The sequence below is a fragment of the Phodopus roborovskii genome, unplaced genomic scaffold (assembly GCF_943737965.1).
Source record: "Phodopus roborovskii unplaced genomic scaffold, PHOROB, whole genome shotgun sequence".
Classification (NCBI taxonomy): Eukaryota; Metazoa; Chordata; class Mammalia; order Rodentia; family Cricetidae; genus Phodopus; species Phodopus roborovskii.
In genome coordinates, this window is record NW_026126434.1 from 733958 (window position 1) to 753085 (window position 19128).

General features: G+C 41.8%; 1 protein-coding gene across 4 annotated transcripts in view; it reads right to left on the bottom strand.

The window, feature by feature from the left end:
* Kcnk2 (potassium two pore domain channel subfamily K member 2) overlaps positions 1–19128 on the bottom strand; it is a 174401-nt gene that overhangs the window by 78490 nt on the left and 76783 nt on the right. For all 4 annotated transcript variants that reach the window (XM_051186603.1, XM_051186604.1, XM_051186605.1 and 1 more), the window contains exon 3: positions 4690–4807. In XM_051186603.1, the coding sequence (XP_051042560.1) occupies positions 4690–4807 (118 nt within the window). The remainder of the gene's footprint in view (positions 1–4689; positions 4808–19128) is intronic.

Genomic DNA, 19128 nt, shown 5'->3' on the forward strand with positions numbered 1-19128 from the left:
TCCTAAAATAACACAGCATTTAAAACCTTGGCTATTTTTTTCAACTCGGTTTTCTGAATAGGATCAACGAGAGCTCTCGATGAATTACAAGTCTACCATCGTCTAAATACTCACTTCACTTCCAGTGTTCTCACTCCCTCTCTCCATCCTGTTAGTCACCAAGCCCGGCTGCTTCCCTCATCTGGTTCTGACAACACCCTGTCTCCGACTCTTCCTTCCACACCATCTCCTGCCATCCCAGGCAATGTTCATGCGGCTGTGTGGGTCGCTGTCCTAACTTCCTAATTGTTCCATTCACTGGGCTCTTTCAACTTAGCCTCTTTCTGAAAGATGCATCCTAGTGTCTCTGTTAGCTCTCATTTACTTTAAAAGAGATCGATGTTTTATCTTATTTAGTAGGTACAAAACCCTTGAGTATCGATTTGTCTTGAACTGCCTTTCCCCCTCACCTCCAGCAGTCAGCATTGCCTACTACCCCCTTAAATGAGCCTCTGGTCGACACAAATGTTTACCTGTACACCCCCACACCAAGTCCAGTTCATGTTCTGTCTGGGTTTTGGCTTGCTGCTACCACAGACTGCCCAGCCTTGCCCTTCCACAGGCAGACACAGCATGTTTTCTTCAAAAACACAGCTCAAGTTCACAGCTCATATCCAACTGGGATTCATTTGTCTTCAGGTGCATTCCTCACTCTCTCCTTCCCTACTTCTAACCACATCGAAAACCAGCTCCATGGCATACTTGGTCACATGACACCTACTGCTGCTTTTCCTGTGCAAATGGCAGAAGACTGTGTCCTTGCTTCTGTAAGCTCCTAATGGTGGCAAAAGTAGCAACGATCCAGTATGAGCCACTTGGACAGGCGGCAAGTCACAGGACCTCAGCATGAGGCTCTCCAGCATCAGCAACCATCCCAGATGACCCACAGCCACCTGTGGATTTTTACCTTCATCTCTTCCCCAAGCTCTCTGTATCTGAATTCTCCCATCCGTATGTGTTTGACTTGAAAATCACTAACTCTTTTTCCAGTCTTGGAGACAACATCTAATAACCAAAGGCAATTATCCTTGCCCCTACATCCCCACCCACTTAACCTTAATATCCTGTAACGTACACCACAGGTTCCATTAACTGCTCTTAGCTTATACACCTGGCACCCCTGTGTTTGCTTGCTTCTGTGTTTATCTGCCTGCCAACCTCCCTGACTCATTGCTATGCAAGTAAGAGTTGAAGACTTTGACTCTTTATGGCATCAGAGAGGGAGTGTTTACTATCTACTAAATAAACAAATGCACAAACAAGCAAGCTCTTGATGAGATGTGTTGAACAAGCCCTTAATTTAGTATCATGTCCATCATTTTAGTGTTGAGTAACATCCACTAAGCCACAGGTCACACTGCTTATATGCCTATTTGTTTTCAATTTTATGATCTTTTTAAGATTTTTTGATTTATGTATAAATATGTGTGTCTGCATGATTTTACATGCAGTACATGTATGTGGGTGCCTGTGGAGTCCAGAAGAAGGCCCCAGGTCTCCTGACAGGACAATCTTTGCTGCCCTGCATCCTCTTGCAAGAGCAGCAAGTGTTCTGAGACACCATCCCCATATTAAATCTTAAGGATCTACTACATCTCAGAAATAAGGGAAATTCTGGGGGAATAAACAAAACAGATAAGACCTCCTGGCAGCCTACTATCAGAGACAGGCACAGGGCTATGGCGTTCTTTTGGTGACTGGGTTGGAAACACAGGAAGGATCTGAGTCAGGACCTCTTCAGTACAAGTGATGTGGAGAGAGCCTGGTCTGAACCAAATAAGCAACAGTTAGAAAGGTGAGCAGTCTCAGCTGGGTTTGCTTCAAAAGCAGTGCAAATTCTGTGAGTTGATGGGCTACAAGGAGGGTATGGGACAGGGCAGGGGCAGGAGTGGGGTTGGGGTTGGGGGTGGGTGGGGGGATAGGGTGATGGGGGATATGGTGGTGGGGAGAATGGCCATAGACACTGACCGCATTGTGCGCAGCCATGGAGTGGAATTTGGGGAAGGTGGTAGAAGGATCTGATTTTGGAAAGGGTGAGTAATTTGGAAGCAATTCCTTAAATTTGGGTCTTAAAGTTTAATACGGCACTGTGTGTAATTAACTTTCCCTTGAACACTGTTCCAATGTATAAGCTGCCTAGCTCATGTTCACATCTTAAGCTGATAAAGCAAAATAGAAAAGCCAGGAACATCTGCAGCCCACATGGCTCCATGAAGTACCACTTTCACAAGACACCCTACAAATGACACTGCAAGTTACCTGGGCAAACTCTCAAGCTGTAGTTTCCAAAGCACCAGTGCAGCATGCAGCAAGGTACAGCCCACGTAGCTGAGAAACACATGGCCACGAGAGCTTTAGTATTGGCAACACTGGCTTTTATTCCTTTAATTGCACAGATTCAAAATCTGTGTTAATTAAGTGTCACATGGACACTTTAAAAAAAAAAGCAGTGTTTTCACCCTTAATCTAGTCCAAGGTCAGAGGAAATGGCCTTCACACAGGAATAAGAAAGGCCTGGGAGCAAAGGATCCAGAGGGGTGACTCAGAATGACTTGAGTCACCTAAGGCTTCAACTGAGATGGATGGGTAAGAGATGAGGCTTCCGGGCAGCTTCCTAAGCAGCCTGTATGACCAGCTACTGTGTTTAGTGCCTATAATTTGGGGGTAAAGCTGGTAACAATGGTTTATTTCTTTTCATGCACTGAAGTATATGTCTGCGAAACTTACGAGACTGTTTATAAACATACAGTGCAGCACTAAAGGCAGATAATGACTGTCTCTTGCAAAATAATTTAGTGGCGGTCACAGTGAGTTGTAATGTGATCTTTAGTCATCCTTGGACAGAAATTAAACATTCTCACTCAGTCTGTGAGCCATTTTCCCCCCTTGCTTACAGACTCTAGGTAGTTTACACAATAAGCAGTTATTTCCACAGTAGAAATGGCCAAAATGTCTAAGTCTCAAACAGAACCTGTGATTGTGGTAAGGGATCAAAGATGCCATTCTCCTAGGTTTTCAGTCACAACTTTTGACCTTGCTGATGGAAATGCCAGCATCCACATCGTTTCTTGACCTTGTGACAATGGTACATCAGCATGGAAAGGTACTAATCTTGCTGGGAAGTGGCCCCAACCTATATCTACTATCATGCGATCATGAAGCAGGCACCACACACTCCCAGCAAAGAAAGAATTCCAAATTTTAAGTGTTCACCCACAAGCTTCCATGCTGTCTTACCAAGAACTTTGGTATAACATGTGGATCTGAAATTTTCATATGAATCATTATAATTTGTTGATGGCAATAAACAAATAAAATTGCAACCTTCACAGTCTTAGTTCATTCCATAAGCAGAGGTCCTGCCCCATGAGAGATGAACACACTTCTATTATCCTTTTTGAAATGCATTCATAACTGTGATGAATCCATGTCCTCCTTATTCTCAAAAATCATGGCTTTACACATTTTCTTTCTAAGTCAGAAAGCTAGAATGGTGAAGGTAGCTCACACTATAGGATATGATGGGGGATGTTCTTCTGTATTTATGTTTTTCTTATTGGTTGATGAATAAAACACTGATTGGCCAGGCAGGAAGATAGGCTGAACTAGGAGACAAGCATTCTGGGAAAGGTGGAGGGAGATGGTAGAGATCCCTTGCTGCTGACAGAGTAGCATGCCTGATTATGGGTAAACCACAGCCTCGCCAATACAGATTAACAGATATGGGCTAATAACTTAGAGAGAGCTAGCCAATAAGAAGCCCAAGCCATCGGCCAACAGTTTCATAGTTAACATAGCATCCCTGTGCTCATTTGGGACTGAAGCAGGCTGGCGGGAAAGAACCTCTACAACAGGGATATGCACAGAAATCTTGTGGGAAGCTCTGCATCACTGAAGGCTTGAGTACTGGAGAGAGGACTTCTGTGTACCTTCATTTGGATGTCACAAATGTGCTGAGCACACATAAGACAAGTCAAAACAAAGGAGCCTCCACTGAAACAACATTCCCAATGTTATAACAAATAAAAATAAATAAATAAATAATGAGATTAGGTAAGACATCCAGGGTTCAGCCTCACATCACAGTTAACACTTTATATGTCTATGCTATTACCAAAATATAACATGTGGGCAACAAACCCTGAAGGAAACCTAAACATGAGCCATCAATATAACAACAGGTATCCTGTCAAGGGAGGGTTAAGATCGATAAACTGAGATAGGTAACATCGAATAAACACATCAAGCCAAAGTCAGATGAAACCCTGTCCTGCTACACTGAAGACAAGAAGTGGGGTTGGGGTGGGGGGACTGCTTACACAAAGAAACCATCATCTCAAACTCTTCATATATTACAATATATTATCCCTTATCAAACGTCTCCATCATATTGCTTCCGAGTTTTACATTCTGAACTGATGGCTAGTTTGCTTAATTCAAACTTTTCATTCACTGATGGCTAGTTTGCTAATTCCCTCAATTCAAACTTTTAATTCAAAACCCTATGTATTATACCCTAGTTTTCTATCTCAGACTACTTAATCCAACTACATAAAAGAAATTTGAACAGATGAATGTCAGGTCACAAACTATACCAAAAAAAAAAAAAAAAAAAAAAAAAAGGAAAATAGAAAGTGATTCGTCTCCTACCTATGGTTGTGATAACAGTACCAGCAAAGAAGAAAGAGCTTCCGAGGTCCCAGTGACTAACTTGATTGGAGCTGTTTCCTAAGGGGATAATCCCTGCATTTATTGCTGCCACTATTTGCTGCAAGTTTAAAAAGAAACTTATCAGTACATGTCAAACACACAGCGGCGTCAAACATCTCTACTCCCACCCCAGGAACCACAAGTTACACAAAAGGAATCAACTTTAAATCTTTGATTTTTCAATTTAAAACGTGTTAAAGAATTAAAACTTTACTCTGATAAATGTAATATCACTTAAATCATGATCATTTTTACATTCCATAGCAAGTGGATGGATTGGCATGGAGCTCCTAATAGTGTACATTTATAGCAGATCTAATTGTATGTTTAGAAACATATTTGAATCAACACCTAATTATATCAGTGTTCTCTAGTAAGCAACACAGATTGGTTATGTATTTTAATATCAGATTGCAGACTACATTAAGTAATGCATACTCCTTCATTAACATGTTTCTGGTTTCAGATGTGAATGGTCATACCAAAGACTGGGCTGTCTACAAGAGCTAAAAGCACATTTCAAAAGATCTAAGGAGACAGACTGGGATGAGAAAAAACAGACCAAGTTAAGACTATCTTGTTAGATCTAGGTGCCTTGTGTTTCCTCAGGTTCTAGTAAATTCTTCAAGGAGAATCACCCAAGGTCGTCATAAGCCATATTCATGGGGACCACAGTATCTGTAGGTTCCTTATGTATGTCCCCCAAGAGGTAGACTGGAGGACAGCAGGACAATCCCCTCTGGAAGTGTAAATGATGTGTACTGCATCAGAAGACAATGTGTAGCCAAAGAGAAGCACCACAGTGGCCAGATCACATGTTTCTTCTGAGCCTGGAGAAAGCTTTGTCACTTATCTTTCAGATTTTAGAATTTGGAAGAGTATCATTTGATAGGCAAGGAAAAGGTCAAGACAGAACAGTTTGTTTACAGTGTCATTGCAGTTACCAGCAAAGGGAGAATAAAGCACACTCTAGAAATGTGAGGATGCTCCACTGGCCACTAGCTGATAGAGAGAGCAAGCAACCAAGACTGCAAGTAGATTTCAAATCTCATTTCACAGCTGCTCACAATACACAGATTAAAATGATAATACTCATGTGCAAAATCAACTGAATCATGCTGCTATTCTTTATTTTACAAGGCATGTTCATTGGAAAAAGAAAATTAAGAAAATAAGGAAAGATGATAAAAAAGATAAAAATATTCACTATTTCAGAACACAATCACTGCTAACATGGAAAGGGGAATTAACCTGATAGCCTTTTACATTATATTTTTTTTGAGATAGGGTCTTGCTATGTAGCCCAGGATGACCTTAAAGTCTCAATCTTTCTGTCTCAGCCTTGCAACTAGTTGTTATTAAAGACATGCATCATCATATCTGGTTCAATATCTTTTTATATAGATTCATAAACTATGTTAAATGCTGAATTATCTCTTCTTATTTAATTATGATAACTTGGTAATTACCAAGAAATAACTGTGTACTGACTAATGCTAAGCAATTAATAACATATTTAATAATGCTCTTACTAGTAATATTGTCTCACTTGTTTCTATTTGCTATTCCCATACTTATCATAGTCTAGTACATAGGCATGTGCTGTTACAAATGTGATATATTATAAAATACTCTTTTGTAAATAAATTTGTGTATAAATACTCCAGTATCTTAACATTTCTTTGGGAAATATTGCTAGAAATAAATTACCCACAATATAGATTATTAATATTTTATAATGCTGGATGAAAAATAGCCATTATCTAATAGACTTTGTTTACAACTGTCCCCCAAAAATAGTGAAAGGCTTAGCAGTCATTCTAATGCTAGTAACACATTATCTTCACTGGACTGATAACAAATATTCAGATTATACATTCTTTATTGTAAATAATATTAGATACAAGTGTTTTGCATTCCACTTCATGAATGGAAAAGGTTTCACATGCAAACATGTGTACAGCATGCAGTGAAGCTATTTCCGAGAAAGTTAATTCTGCTTGCCTGACTCTGTGTTCTTAGTACCAGATAATGAAGGCTTCCTTTCACTATTAGTCTATTGAAATATTCTCTGTTGAGCCTGGCGCAGCAGGCCTGTGATCCTGGCTACTCCAAGAACTAAACCAGGAAGGCTGTGGAATTCAAGACTTGCCTAAGCTACAGAGTGAGTTCAAAGCCAGCCTGGGTAAATTACCAAGACATTGTCTCAAAACTAAAAGAAGGCAAAGAGGAGGGCAAGGAGGGAGAGAGACAGACTAGGGCTAGAGCATGATAGTAAAACATTTACATGGCTGAGTTCTATCCCCAGCAGCAAGCACAGACAAAATTAAAACACAAAAATCATGCTCTTTGTAGTTTTATGCAAATTTTGCTTCCACAGATCCAACATATTTTAAATGCTAGTCAGGCACAGTGACGCATATCTATAACTCCAAGCAGACGCAGGGGGATTGAGAGCTCAAAGCTGGGCTATAGAGAAAGACCTTGGTTCATAGGTTCATATTCTCTCATGTGGTATTATGTGTACCTCCCTTTCTCTCCTCTCTCTCTGTCTCTCTCTCTCCCTCTCTCTGTCTCTCTCTCTCCATCTTTCTCTTTTGTAGACTCTTAGCACACAAACCAAACATTCACATATTTAAAATACATGCCATCTATAAAAAAGAAATTGAACAGCCCCACAGCAGTCTAAACTTCCTACCACGGCCACAGCTTAAATCTTTCCTTCATCCTAGGCAACACAGTTGGGGTGTTGTTCTGGATTCCATAGAGACATATGTGATTGCTTTTAAAGAATTTACTTTTTCTGTTTTAAATTAAAATTTATTTATCAGTGTTGAATGGATATTTCTCATCTTTTGAGTTATCAGTGCTTGAAAGTTTTTAGTCTTAGAGCCATTTTGTAGCCTCACCACTTACTGAAGAAATCCTTAAGGTTTTATTTTGTATGCTTATAAATATTGGTCTTTAACTGCAAATAAGTAGTAAGAAGAGAGGTGGCTTTGTGATTTTATAAATATTTTTAATATCTGGTTTAATCCAAGACAGATGTATTAATATAAGACAGACACACTTCCACAGTCAATCTTTTGGAACAGCCCATCACGTAACCTTCAGAAAACTGCAGTGTACTCAAGTAAAACAGAACACAAAAGACAAAAACACCTTCATGTTACTAAGAAGACTCCTTTGGGGACTGGGACAATGGTTCAGAGGTTAGGAGCACTAGACCCGGGTTTGGTTTGTGCCACACAGGGGGGCTCATTCACAACTTCCTTCAACTCTTGTCCAGGGGATCTGATACCCCTTTCTGACACTCACAAGCACATACTCACACCAGGCATGCACTCAAATAAATCTTTAAAAATGAACAAAGATTGATTTGATGTTGTCATAGCTCCAAGAAGCTCCTAGGGACCAAGTTGGAGAACCACTGCTTGAACTTGTTACTTCGTTATGTTTGTTCAACTTTGTTTTCTCCCAGGGGAAAAAGCTTGCTGCTATATTATGCCCTTTACCCTGTGATTTTCAATAGCCGTACTTTACTGCATTTCATCTTTTTATCACAATTCCTGCAGCAAAGTTGAGTGAGGGCAATGAAAGCAGTGTTTCCATCATACAAAATTCTCAATAAAGAGAATGTGTTATTGAATTTCTTGAATATTGGTAAGCAAATTTCATTTAAATATTTTGTTTTAGCAGGTTTAAAAGGACATAAGTAAAACACACACACACACACACACACACACACACACACACATATATATATATATATTATTTACCTATATATTTAAATATATAGGTAAATAAAGACTGGAGAGATGACCCTGTGGTTATGAGTATTTGCTACTGGTTTGGTTCCCAGAACCCATGTTCACTGGCTCACGGCAGCCTGTAACTCCAGTTCCAGGCCATCTGTGTCCTCTTCTGGACTTCACAGACACCTGCATATGCTCACATTCAAAAGAAACAGAAATAAAATAAAATGTTTTATAAACAAATCTTAATGAAGGGCACAAACCTCCCGGTTAGCAGGTCAACTAATGACACAAACGCCCAGTCCCAGAACATGTCAGGCATAGCTGTAGGCTGTTACAATCAGCAGTGACATAGGTAACCATTCTTTGCACCAATGCTGGGAGTCGTTTTCAGAATCTGAACCCACAGCAGCAACTAACACCTGTCATGAATCTGAACCCATAGTGGCAACTGGGTTTCAACCCTGCCACAGATCCTCCCCCAGGGACACCATTTCCTCCTCAGTTGAGTTAAGCCCATCTTTGAAAATACTTAAGATGGGAACAACAACAGAAGGTGTATAAAAATTAAAGAGATGTGATCCTAATTAATTATTCTGTCAGCCCTGGCTATGTGCCAGCATAACGATAACCTGACTCTAGATAATCTTGAAGTTTATCATTACAAAAAAATAATTTCATACAATTTATTCCCATCATAGTCTTTTCCCGCTTCTGACCTTCAGATCTTCCCAACCTCCCCACCTACCCAACTTCATGGCTTTTTTCTTCCCTTAAAAAAAGAAAATCAAATGAACAAAACAAAACAAAATAAACCAATAAGACAAAAAGAAAATAACAAAACAAGATGGGACAAAAAGCCCACATAAACAGCAGAACAATATGGAGTCCGTTTGTGTTTGCCTGCTACTCTTGTGCTGGAGGCCTGCCCTGGGGAGTGGTTTATAAACCCGGTGACACTCCATTGGAGAAAAGTGGCTTTCCCTCTCCCCTTCCCCTCCCCTCCCTCTTCCCCTTCCCCTTTCCTGGCAGATAGCAATTGCAAATAACTCCTTGATTAGGGCTGGGGCTTCCTGTGTGTCTCCTCTTCTGCCTTCTCTGTCCTGGGCTTGTGCCTGCATTGAACCTGTGCAGGCCTTGTGCATGATATCACAGTCTCTGCTCAGAGTTCTGGTGTGGCTGAGAGACACCATTTTCTTGGAGTGGCCCACCACCTCTGACTCCTCCACTATTTCTGCCTCCTCCTCCACAAAGATCTCTGAACCTTGAGCGAGCGGAGGTTGGTAAAGACATCCCACTTAGGGCTGAGTGCTCCCAAGTCCCTCCTCCATGCACACTGTCCATCCAGTGGGGGTCTGTGTCGATAACAATTTTATCAAAAGGGAACTACTCTGAAAGGCCCTGCATCACCCAGAGAGTATCTCAGGACGGGCCTTGCTCTGCTGGAGTCTGGCAAATCCCAACTGGCATGTCTGAATCATTGAAGAACCACTGCATTGGATTACACGCTTCTGAAATTTGCTGGACAGACTTGTCCCTAATGTTATTTACAGATATCGAAGATGCAGGAAGTGGCTCTTCTGAGGTCAGAGGCAGTCTCCATCACAAAAGCTGCTTCTCTGGTCATTACACACAGATCAGGATGAGACTCCCCCGGTGAGCAAAAGCATATGTCTTTACAGTCACTTTATGGAACTGAGACAGAACAGAAAAGTGGAAGGAACTGTGGAGACAAGAATGGAAGGGAGCCCCTTGCACCCTAGTCTTGTTCAAATCTCTTGACAGATGAGCAGAAAGAACTCTGAAGCAGTCAACAAGGCGCAAGGCCTTTCTCCCTTCCCAGATTAAAACCTGCAGTTTCTAGGACTCTCACTAGAAACCCCTGTGAGTCTCCAGTGGGCCATGGTTTTATCCCACACAAGGCATCTCTGAGCCATGCAATAATCTCAACTCATCAAAAGAAAGAAAGGGTTCTTTGAGATGTAAACATTAACAAACTTAATCTACACCCCTCCCTTGAGGAGAGCCCACACGTGTGCCTGAGCATGTCCAGTCCCTTCCCTGACTGTCGCTTTCTGTTAATGGTATGCTTAAAATTTATATCAAATACCTATTTTAAAGATTTATCTTTTATGTGTATGAGTTTTGTTTTTGTTTTTGTTTTTTGCCTGTTTATATTGAAGTGTATCATGTACATCCCTGGTACCCACAGGGACAAGAGGAGGATCCTGAACCTCCTGGAACTGGAAATAAGGAAGGTTGGAAGCCACCTTAGGTGATGCTGAAAACTAAACCTGGGTCCTAAACCTTGCAAAAGGAGCAAGTGCTCTTAACCACAGGGCAACCTCCCAGCCCTACATATCAAAGTGTCTTTAATAAACCCCATCTCTTCTTCACAATGGTCCACCTTGATTCCCCTGTGTGTGAGAGCCAAAGATCTGGTTTGACTTGCATTGAGGTCCCTAAAAATGTAAGGGGACTCCTTGGGCTGCTTCAGGCAACCAGGTGGAGCTACGGCTCCATTGCATTGCTGCTGGCAAAGCCACACCAAATCACATCCCTCACACCACTGCCCAGGAGGCAGGCCAATATTCTCCTTTTGTCCTTCTACGATATTCTGGTACTTCAGGGAAAGCCTGGTGTTCCTGAGTGAAGTGATCTTGACAGTGCCTGAATCCTCAACACCCTGAAAATCCACCAGGGGAGCAGGCAGGATCTTGACACCACGTGGCACCAGCAACATGCTCTTTAAAAATATTCTAGCTGTGGACTGGAGGTCCTAGAAATAAAGTTACATCTCGGCAAAAGATTCTAGGAGTCTGACTAGTTGATTAGAGTCCTAGACCATGAACAGCTAGAAGGCTGCAGGTCAAGAGTGAAGTTATCATGGGCTGTCTTTGGTCCCTTTAACATCCATTTATTGCTAACCTCTGCATTGGACCCCACAACATTTCAACTACTGAATGTTTTCACTTATCAGAGCGCTACCTCCCACCAACCCAAAAGCTAAAAAGCCTTCAGACTGTATGGAGACCTATTCCATTGGATCTCCCTGCTTTGTTTTAAACTTCGTACTTGATGTTCCCATAGTTTCTTTGTTCTGTAACTAGTTTAGAAAGCATGAAACCACTTCCACTTTAGAATGTGTTATCTGATGAACCTGAAACTGGGTCCCTTCCAGTGATCACTCATATAAGAGTCTAGGATAAGTGCTCTCTCTCTCATTCCCTTTGAGGTGGCAGCTGAGCTTTGCATTGATACAACTAACAATAGCTGGGTTAGAAGATACAAAATTACTAATATCTGAAAATGTGTGGCATGCAAGATGTCAACTTAATATTGGCATGCAAAAGAATAGACTGGCATGTCAATGCCAAGACTGTAATAACATGCTTTCCACTGCAGGGTGACACCCACTGCTTCAGTTTTAACGCTAATTCGAGTTAAATATCATGTCACTAGGAAAGTTATCTTCTGAAAATTCTGACTGACTACTGAATTCTTACTGAAAACTCAACTTGTGTCCAATTTTTGCACATATCTGATAAATCCCAATTTAAGATAATCACCTATCTTAAGATTGTGTGATCATGACTTTACATCAATCATTCCATTCTAAATCACATATAAATCTCACTTCTAGTGGTAAAAGTGGGTTTGTAGCTCACCAGATGAAACTTTGCTTTTTAGAAGTTGCATAGCCACATGGGCCCAACACTTGTCTGACTATCCAACTTCAAGTCCTAGGGGAAAATGAGGTATGTACACAGGTTTAAAAGAGAAATAGAAATGCCAGTGTTATGTTCCATAATCAAATACAAAGTATAGTTGATTAAATTACACTGTATTTAGATATCAGGAAAATGTTGCATTAAGGTTTTCCTAGGGTGTATTTTGTAAATAATCTTTTTAATTTAGTGATAATTACTAGAAACAACTTGAGTTAAAATATATTTCCTATTTTGTTTTGTTTGTTGGTTTTGGGTTTTGCTTTGAGAAAGGGTTTCTCTGAGCTTTGGAAGCTGCCCTGGAACCAGGCTGGTCTCAAATTCAACAGAGATTCACCTGCCTCTGCCTATTTTGTTTTTAGAAAGGAATGCTTTTAAGGAAGGAATGACCCAAATGTAACCCTTCTATACAAAAGGAAGCCTAGCTCTTCTAAGCTGGGAAGAACAGCCTTTGCTACAGGAGGGGACTCTGCACTGCAGACTCCACAGCTGCACCCAGGGTTACCTCCTCACTTCTCTCCTCTATTTAGGGATTGTGCATTTGCAGGTCAAAACTATTTTTATAGCCTAGTGAGGTGTGCAGCTTGTTTGTTGCTCTCTTTGAAGTATAAGCTGAGCTACTATCAATAGAAACAAAACTTTAAAAATCCATGGTAGAGACAGCAGGGCTGAGGGCAGGTGTCATCAAAGGACCAGAAGCAGTGGCACTTTGGGGTATTGGGGGCTGACTTCTCTGGTCATGTGCACTTCAGGTTTTGATGATAAAAATAGTATTGAGTTGCCTGCTGCTCAGAGATGAAATGCTGAAAGGAAAAATAGCTTCCGGTCCCTAAACCAGAATGGCATTTACAACATACATGTATTTACTTTTTTAGTGTCTGTAGCCCTTCCATCCTGCTTTGCCTGTTATCACACAGCACAAACACGATCTCAAGCATTTTAAAGTCTTTAGAGCTACTCTCTTTTTAGAAGTGATTCGCCTGCATGTATGTTTGTGTACAACACGTGTCACATGTGTACCTGGTGCCCATGGAGGGCATCAGATACCCTACAACTGGAGTTATAGACAGTTGTGCATCGCCATGCAGTGCTATGAATCAAACCCAGATCTTCTGGAGGAGCGGCCAGTAGTCTTAGCCTCTGAGTCGTCATTTCACCAGCCCCAAGCCCTTTTATTGAGACAGGATCTCACTGTGTAGCTCAGGCTGCCCTGGAACTAACTATATAGACCAGGGTGGGCTCTGTTTCACAGTGTTCTACCTGCCTCTGCCTCTGGAGAGCTGGGATTCCAGGGGCATGCCACCAATTTTAATAATGTTGGAATCTCCCAATTTAGTTGTGGGTAATACATTTACACTGGATATATTCAGATTCATTTATGCAATTGGTATTTGAGTGGCAGTGGTTGATGGAAATGGTGCTGTATATAATCAAGGGATGACCTTGAGCCACTCAACAAAATGAACACAATATAGCCAGAAAAGATAAAGCATGAAGAAGAAACAGACCCTAGAGTCTTCACAAAGCTGAAGGAGCCAGAAGAGCGCTCATGAAACACAGAGGGAGCGGGGTACCCTGATATACACTCCCCCACTCTGTCTAGATGCTAGAGTGCTGTACAGATCAATAATACTTATGGAATATTAAATTTAATCTTCATGGCCACCTTCTGACCCTGTCTGTATGTGTGGTGGGGTTAACCAAAGAAAAGGAAAAGATGGAGAGAGGAGGAAGTAGAGGAAGGGAATGGAAAACATAGAAGAAAAACATCCAGGTGCCATTCGAACAGCAGGGAAGAAAGGGTTCTAGAAGAGGGGACAGGGCAAGCTACTGCCAAGTGCTGCTCTAGGAGATCCCTTCAAAGACACTGTCTTCAAAACAGGATTTGGCAGGCAGGAGAATGACACTGGGTGACAGCAGCTAAGAATGTATTTTTACAATATTTTGCCTACAGGGTGCTGCAACAACCAAAATATACATATATATTACAGCTCCAAAGTCTAGGTCCCTAAACTGATGAGAAGAAATAAGCTAAGCCTGGTGTGGTGACACATGCCTACAATCCAGTCTACATCAGCTACATGGTAAACTCCACAGTTGCTGGGCTGTATGAGACCCTGTCCCAAAAGAAAATAATGAGAGGCATTAATTCTTAAATCTAAAATGTGACAAAGGAAGCTTTATTTGACCAGTTAACTACATACACAGCCCTTCTCATATTAGGAAAATGATATTCATGTTTTCCAGTTGCAAGTCGGTGATCTCTACTCCCTTGACTTTCAAATAAATACCTTTTAGCCTGAATATCTGCAGAGACCCAGGCTTATACAAAAGGAGGTATCCTCCAGCTGTATAAAGTCATCATGGGAAAGTGCTTAAAGAATGTATTCAGGTTTCTGCAAAACAGCGATCTTTTCTAATGTATAAACTAACGGCTTGTCCCCTCTCCTTCTTGAACACATAACTAAAAATTCACAGCAAAGGTGGAGAATCCAGAGCTGTGTGTATACAAACACGTGACAAATAACAAGGGGATCAGTTAGCAAATCTATATTTGAATCAACAAAATCCCTACAAGCCAAATTAGTCATCAACAATGCCAAACTATGCCCTCCCTCCCCCTAAAATAGGCACTCCAGTACTGACTGGCAGATCTTGTTTCAGGTCATGGGAGAATGTCTATGTGTCACCAGCCCTTGCTGACTCACTTCTGTCACCAGGACTCTGCTTTCAAACCCCAGGCACTGTTTCTTAACACACTGCAGAGGACTTTCCCAGCAACCCGCTAAGCTTGTGGCGGACACGGAGCCTTGAGAACTCTTCATATGCTTACTTTTCCTGGCTCCATGTCACATAATGGAGACAGCAAAAATAATACACACAGAACATCCCCTAACATTGTAATTCATTCTCATCTAAGTTTCTTATCTTCTCTGCAGACATACCCGGCCCCTCACCAATCATGGAAAATAGTAAACTGGTTGAAGCAACCCCAGCAAAACTCATAGGTCTATTTCTCTCTCTCTCTCTCTCTCTCTCTCTCTCTCTCTCTCTCTCTCTCTCTCTCTCTCTCTCTCTCCCTCCCTCTCTCTCTCTCTCGCTTGCTCTCTCTCTCACACACACACAGAACCCCAATGAAACTCATAGTTCTCTCTGTATCTCTATCTCTCTCTCATGCGCATGCACACACACACACACACACACACACACACACACACACAAATGCATGCACGTGCACACACAGGCACACACAATATGAAAGCCTCACCGAGATGAGTCAACAGAAGGAAGGGAATAGGAGAAGCAATGGTGGTGGTGGTGTGAATATGACCAACACACACTATATACAGGCATGAAATGGTTACAAAAGCCCCTTTGTCATGCATAATTAACATATGCTAATATAGGACATTTTTAAAAATAACTCTATTTTGTGGGGAGATAAGGATCAAACTCCTCCCACTTTCTCATGGCCACTGGAACAGAGCTACCCATGTCACCTGTCCAGGAGTTGTCACACAACCACCAATTAAACTCTCCCCTCAGGCAGCACTCGGGCTGACAGGAGAATGTCACCCCACAGCCACCAATGTAGCAAATCAGCCTGACACCTCTGTTCAGGCAGGATACTTAGGTCACTTCCATCTAACTGTCCATCCTCATTCAATAAGGGCACCAACTTCAAGATAGTCCCCTCTGCAGCAGGGTGGAATTATGGAAATCCCCTTGCTAAAGCCACTGATGGAGAGACCTGATGCACCAGCCTGCCCTAAGCATCTCAGCAGCCTCTGTCTTCCTGCCCTCTCACCCCACATCCAATCTCTGTTCCTGCTTGTGATACAGGAGACAAGTGGGAGAGCTTAAAGCTGTATGGGAGAACCCTGAGGGAGCAAACCTCTCTGCTTTGCTGTGGTTCTCAGCAGTTACCTCCCCGTGACCTATTCATCTGCAAGGCTGTGGCCCCTACCAGATCCCATACCACGCAGTTTCCCCAGTGTCCTAAGTTATAAATGGAAACCCTGCCTAAATGGGTAAGGCGCTAATGACTGGCTTTCTCTCTTTCTTCTTTTCTAGAATCTAGGACTTTGGGGGCCTTTAACAACCCTGCTCAGTCTTCAGCTCTCCTCAGAAACCCGAAGCTTCCAAGCTTTGAGAGCTGACCCCAGGAGGTCAGGATCTGCTGTGATGCTCAGTCTGTGTCAGAATATTTAAATTCCCTCATCTCCACAGTGACTAGTGCAGATTTATTTTTCTAGGACATCTAAAATAATTTGAAATTGCCTTATGTCTTTCTACTCACAAACATATTGTTTCTATAATAATAACAATTGCCACCTGAGTTGCTCGTGCCTTTACAACCCTAAACTTCAAGAAAGGTGATGCCAGCGAGACTATGGGACAGGAAGTACTCGCTTTTTCATCCTCTCACTGATTTGGGATTCAATAAACATTTCCACTCCTTTGTGTGGAAAATGGAGCCATGCAAGAGTCTCCTGCACCCTGGGAAACCCTGAATCCTAATGAACCAAAGAAAGCAAGAAAACTCACAGTGCTTATTTGTCATAGCCCACCAAACACAACCCCTAGTCCAGTTCTGGCCTACAAGAAAAACTTCTGCTCCATGGAGAGAGATAGGAACTCATGTGTATGTTAAACTGGTGATTTTTTTTTTCCAGGAGCTAACCAAAGAGCTGGCTTCTGTAGAGTCTAACACACAGCAATGGGTCCAAAGGCCTGGGGGACACTATTGGTCCAGGCGCCTCCTGTAATCCTATAGAAAGACACTAGAGGGAGTAAGAGACTAGATGCTTGGGTCAGGGGGAATGGGTCAATTTCTAGCTAATAATTTACAGATGTCCAGTGAAGGGCATCCACTATGGCCTCAGGAGCTCTGACTGAGTAGAGAAAGTCTTCCTGTATAAGAACTAAGCCTTCAAACTTCTCTGGGGGTGGGGAGTCATGCACTGTTTTTCAAGTGTGTAGAAGCCATCATGAAAGTTATAAAGTACATAAAGAAAAGGGGAAACATCATCCAATTAAAAATCGATGGATATATATAACCAGACATGAATACTCAAGAAACAGATGGATATTAACCACCTGGTAAAAACACAAAACCATTAACAGAGAGCTGCTTAAATGAGATTAGGAAAGCATGAATTAAATGAAGACATCAACAAACAGATATAAAATTGTATAAACAAGAAGGAACTACAATTGAGTCAGAAAGCTCACTGATGTTCCATGGCAGACTTAGTCATGTTAGCAATGGTTGTGCAAGGGTGAGCTCAAAACAGTGTATATGCAATTGTCCAGCTACGAGAGAGAGAGAGAGAGAGAGAGAGAGAGAGAGAGAGAAGCAAAAACTTCAAAGCTCAGTGAGACACCATCAAAAGGCTTTTGGTAATTTGACAATATACCAAGGGTAAAAATAAAAGTAAAGTTTTCCCACTACAGTAAGAAACAAGGTAAGGAGACCTATGCTCACCAATTGTATTCAAATAACAATAGAAATCCTAGCTACAGAAATTAGGGGAGAAAAAGCAATAAAATATACAACTCGGAAAGGAAGAGTTGGTTTTTGTTGATTATGCTATCTCTGATGTTGAACGCCTTAAAGCTGGGCTGAAAAGATGGTTCAGTGGGTAAAGTACCTACCATGAAAGGATGGGACCTGAGTTCAGATTCCAGACACCCTCAGAAAAGCCAGGCGACAGCCTCATCAAAGGACTTTGTTAGTCAGCCAGTCTAGCCAACTGGTGAGAACAACTTTCAGTCAGAGACCTTTCCCAACAGTTGAGGTGGGAATTATAGGGAAGATATGAATGTTAACCTCTGACTTCCCTCTCTCACCACACACACACACACACACACACACACACACACACACACACACACACACACACACACACACACACCAAACAACAACAATGAAAAAATCCAGGGGTTCTGGGGCACAGAGAGATGAGAATTCTCCAAACATGGAGGACCTTCAGGACAGTGACCCTACTCTGTCTAATATTACCATGGTGTACAGATGGCAACATGCACATGTCTAGAGTGTACACCAAAGTCAGCCCTAACATAAACAATTGACCTTGTATGATGCGGGCTCATCAACAGTTAACAGAGGTGTCACTTAAGTAGAGACAGTGGAGATGAAGAGAGCTACAAACAGGGGACCTGGGGTACAGAGGAAACACTCTGTTTCCTGTTCTGTTTTGCTGTAAACCTAAGAGGCCCTTTAACCGAGGTCTGTTATACAGTTAAGTAAGGAAAGAACTTGGAGATAGGAAAATAGGAAAAATATTTCCTAAGCAAAACACACCACATTGTACTGACAGAAAGACATACAGACCACACTTATGTTGTTAAATGGTTTTAAAAAGGATGTCAAGGAAGAGGCTAGTCTCATCAACAAATAGTGTTTGTGAAACCAGATGGGTGCACGAATGAAGTCAGGTTCCAGTTTTACACTATGCCCAAACAGCAACTCCAGTCAGTAGAGTTAACCCAGAAACAACAACACTCCTAGGAGAAAGTTTACTTTATATATCTCCAAAAGCCAAACAAAGACATCAAAATTGGACAAGTTAGACACCATCAAATTAAGGAGTTGTTTCTAGAAGCTGGAGAGATGGTTCAGTGGGTAGGATGTTTGCTGCCCAAGTGGGAGGACCTGAGTTCAGTATCAAGTGCCCAGATGAAAAGCTGGGCCTAGCCATGCTCCAGCCTGTTAATCCAGTATAGTGTGGGAAGAAGACAGGTGATCTCTGGGGGCTTGCTGGTGCCAATCTAGATCCCAGTATAGACAGAGACCCTGTCTCAAGGGAGTAAGTCAAAGGACACTTGAAATTTTCCTCTTGTTTCTACTTGTGTGCACAGGTACATACATG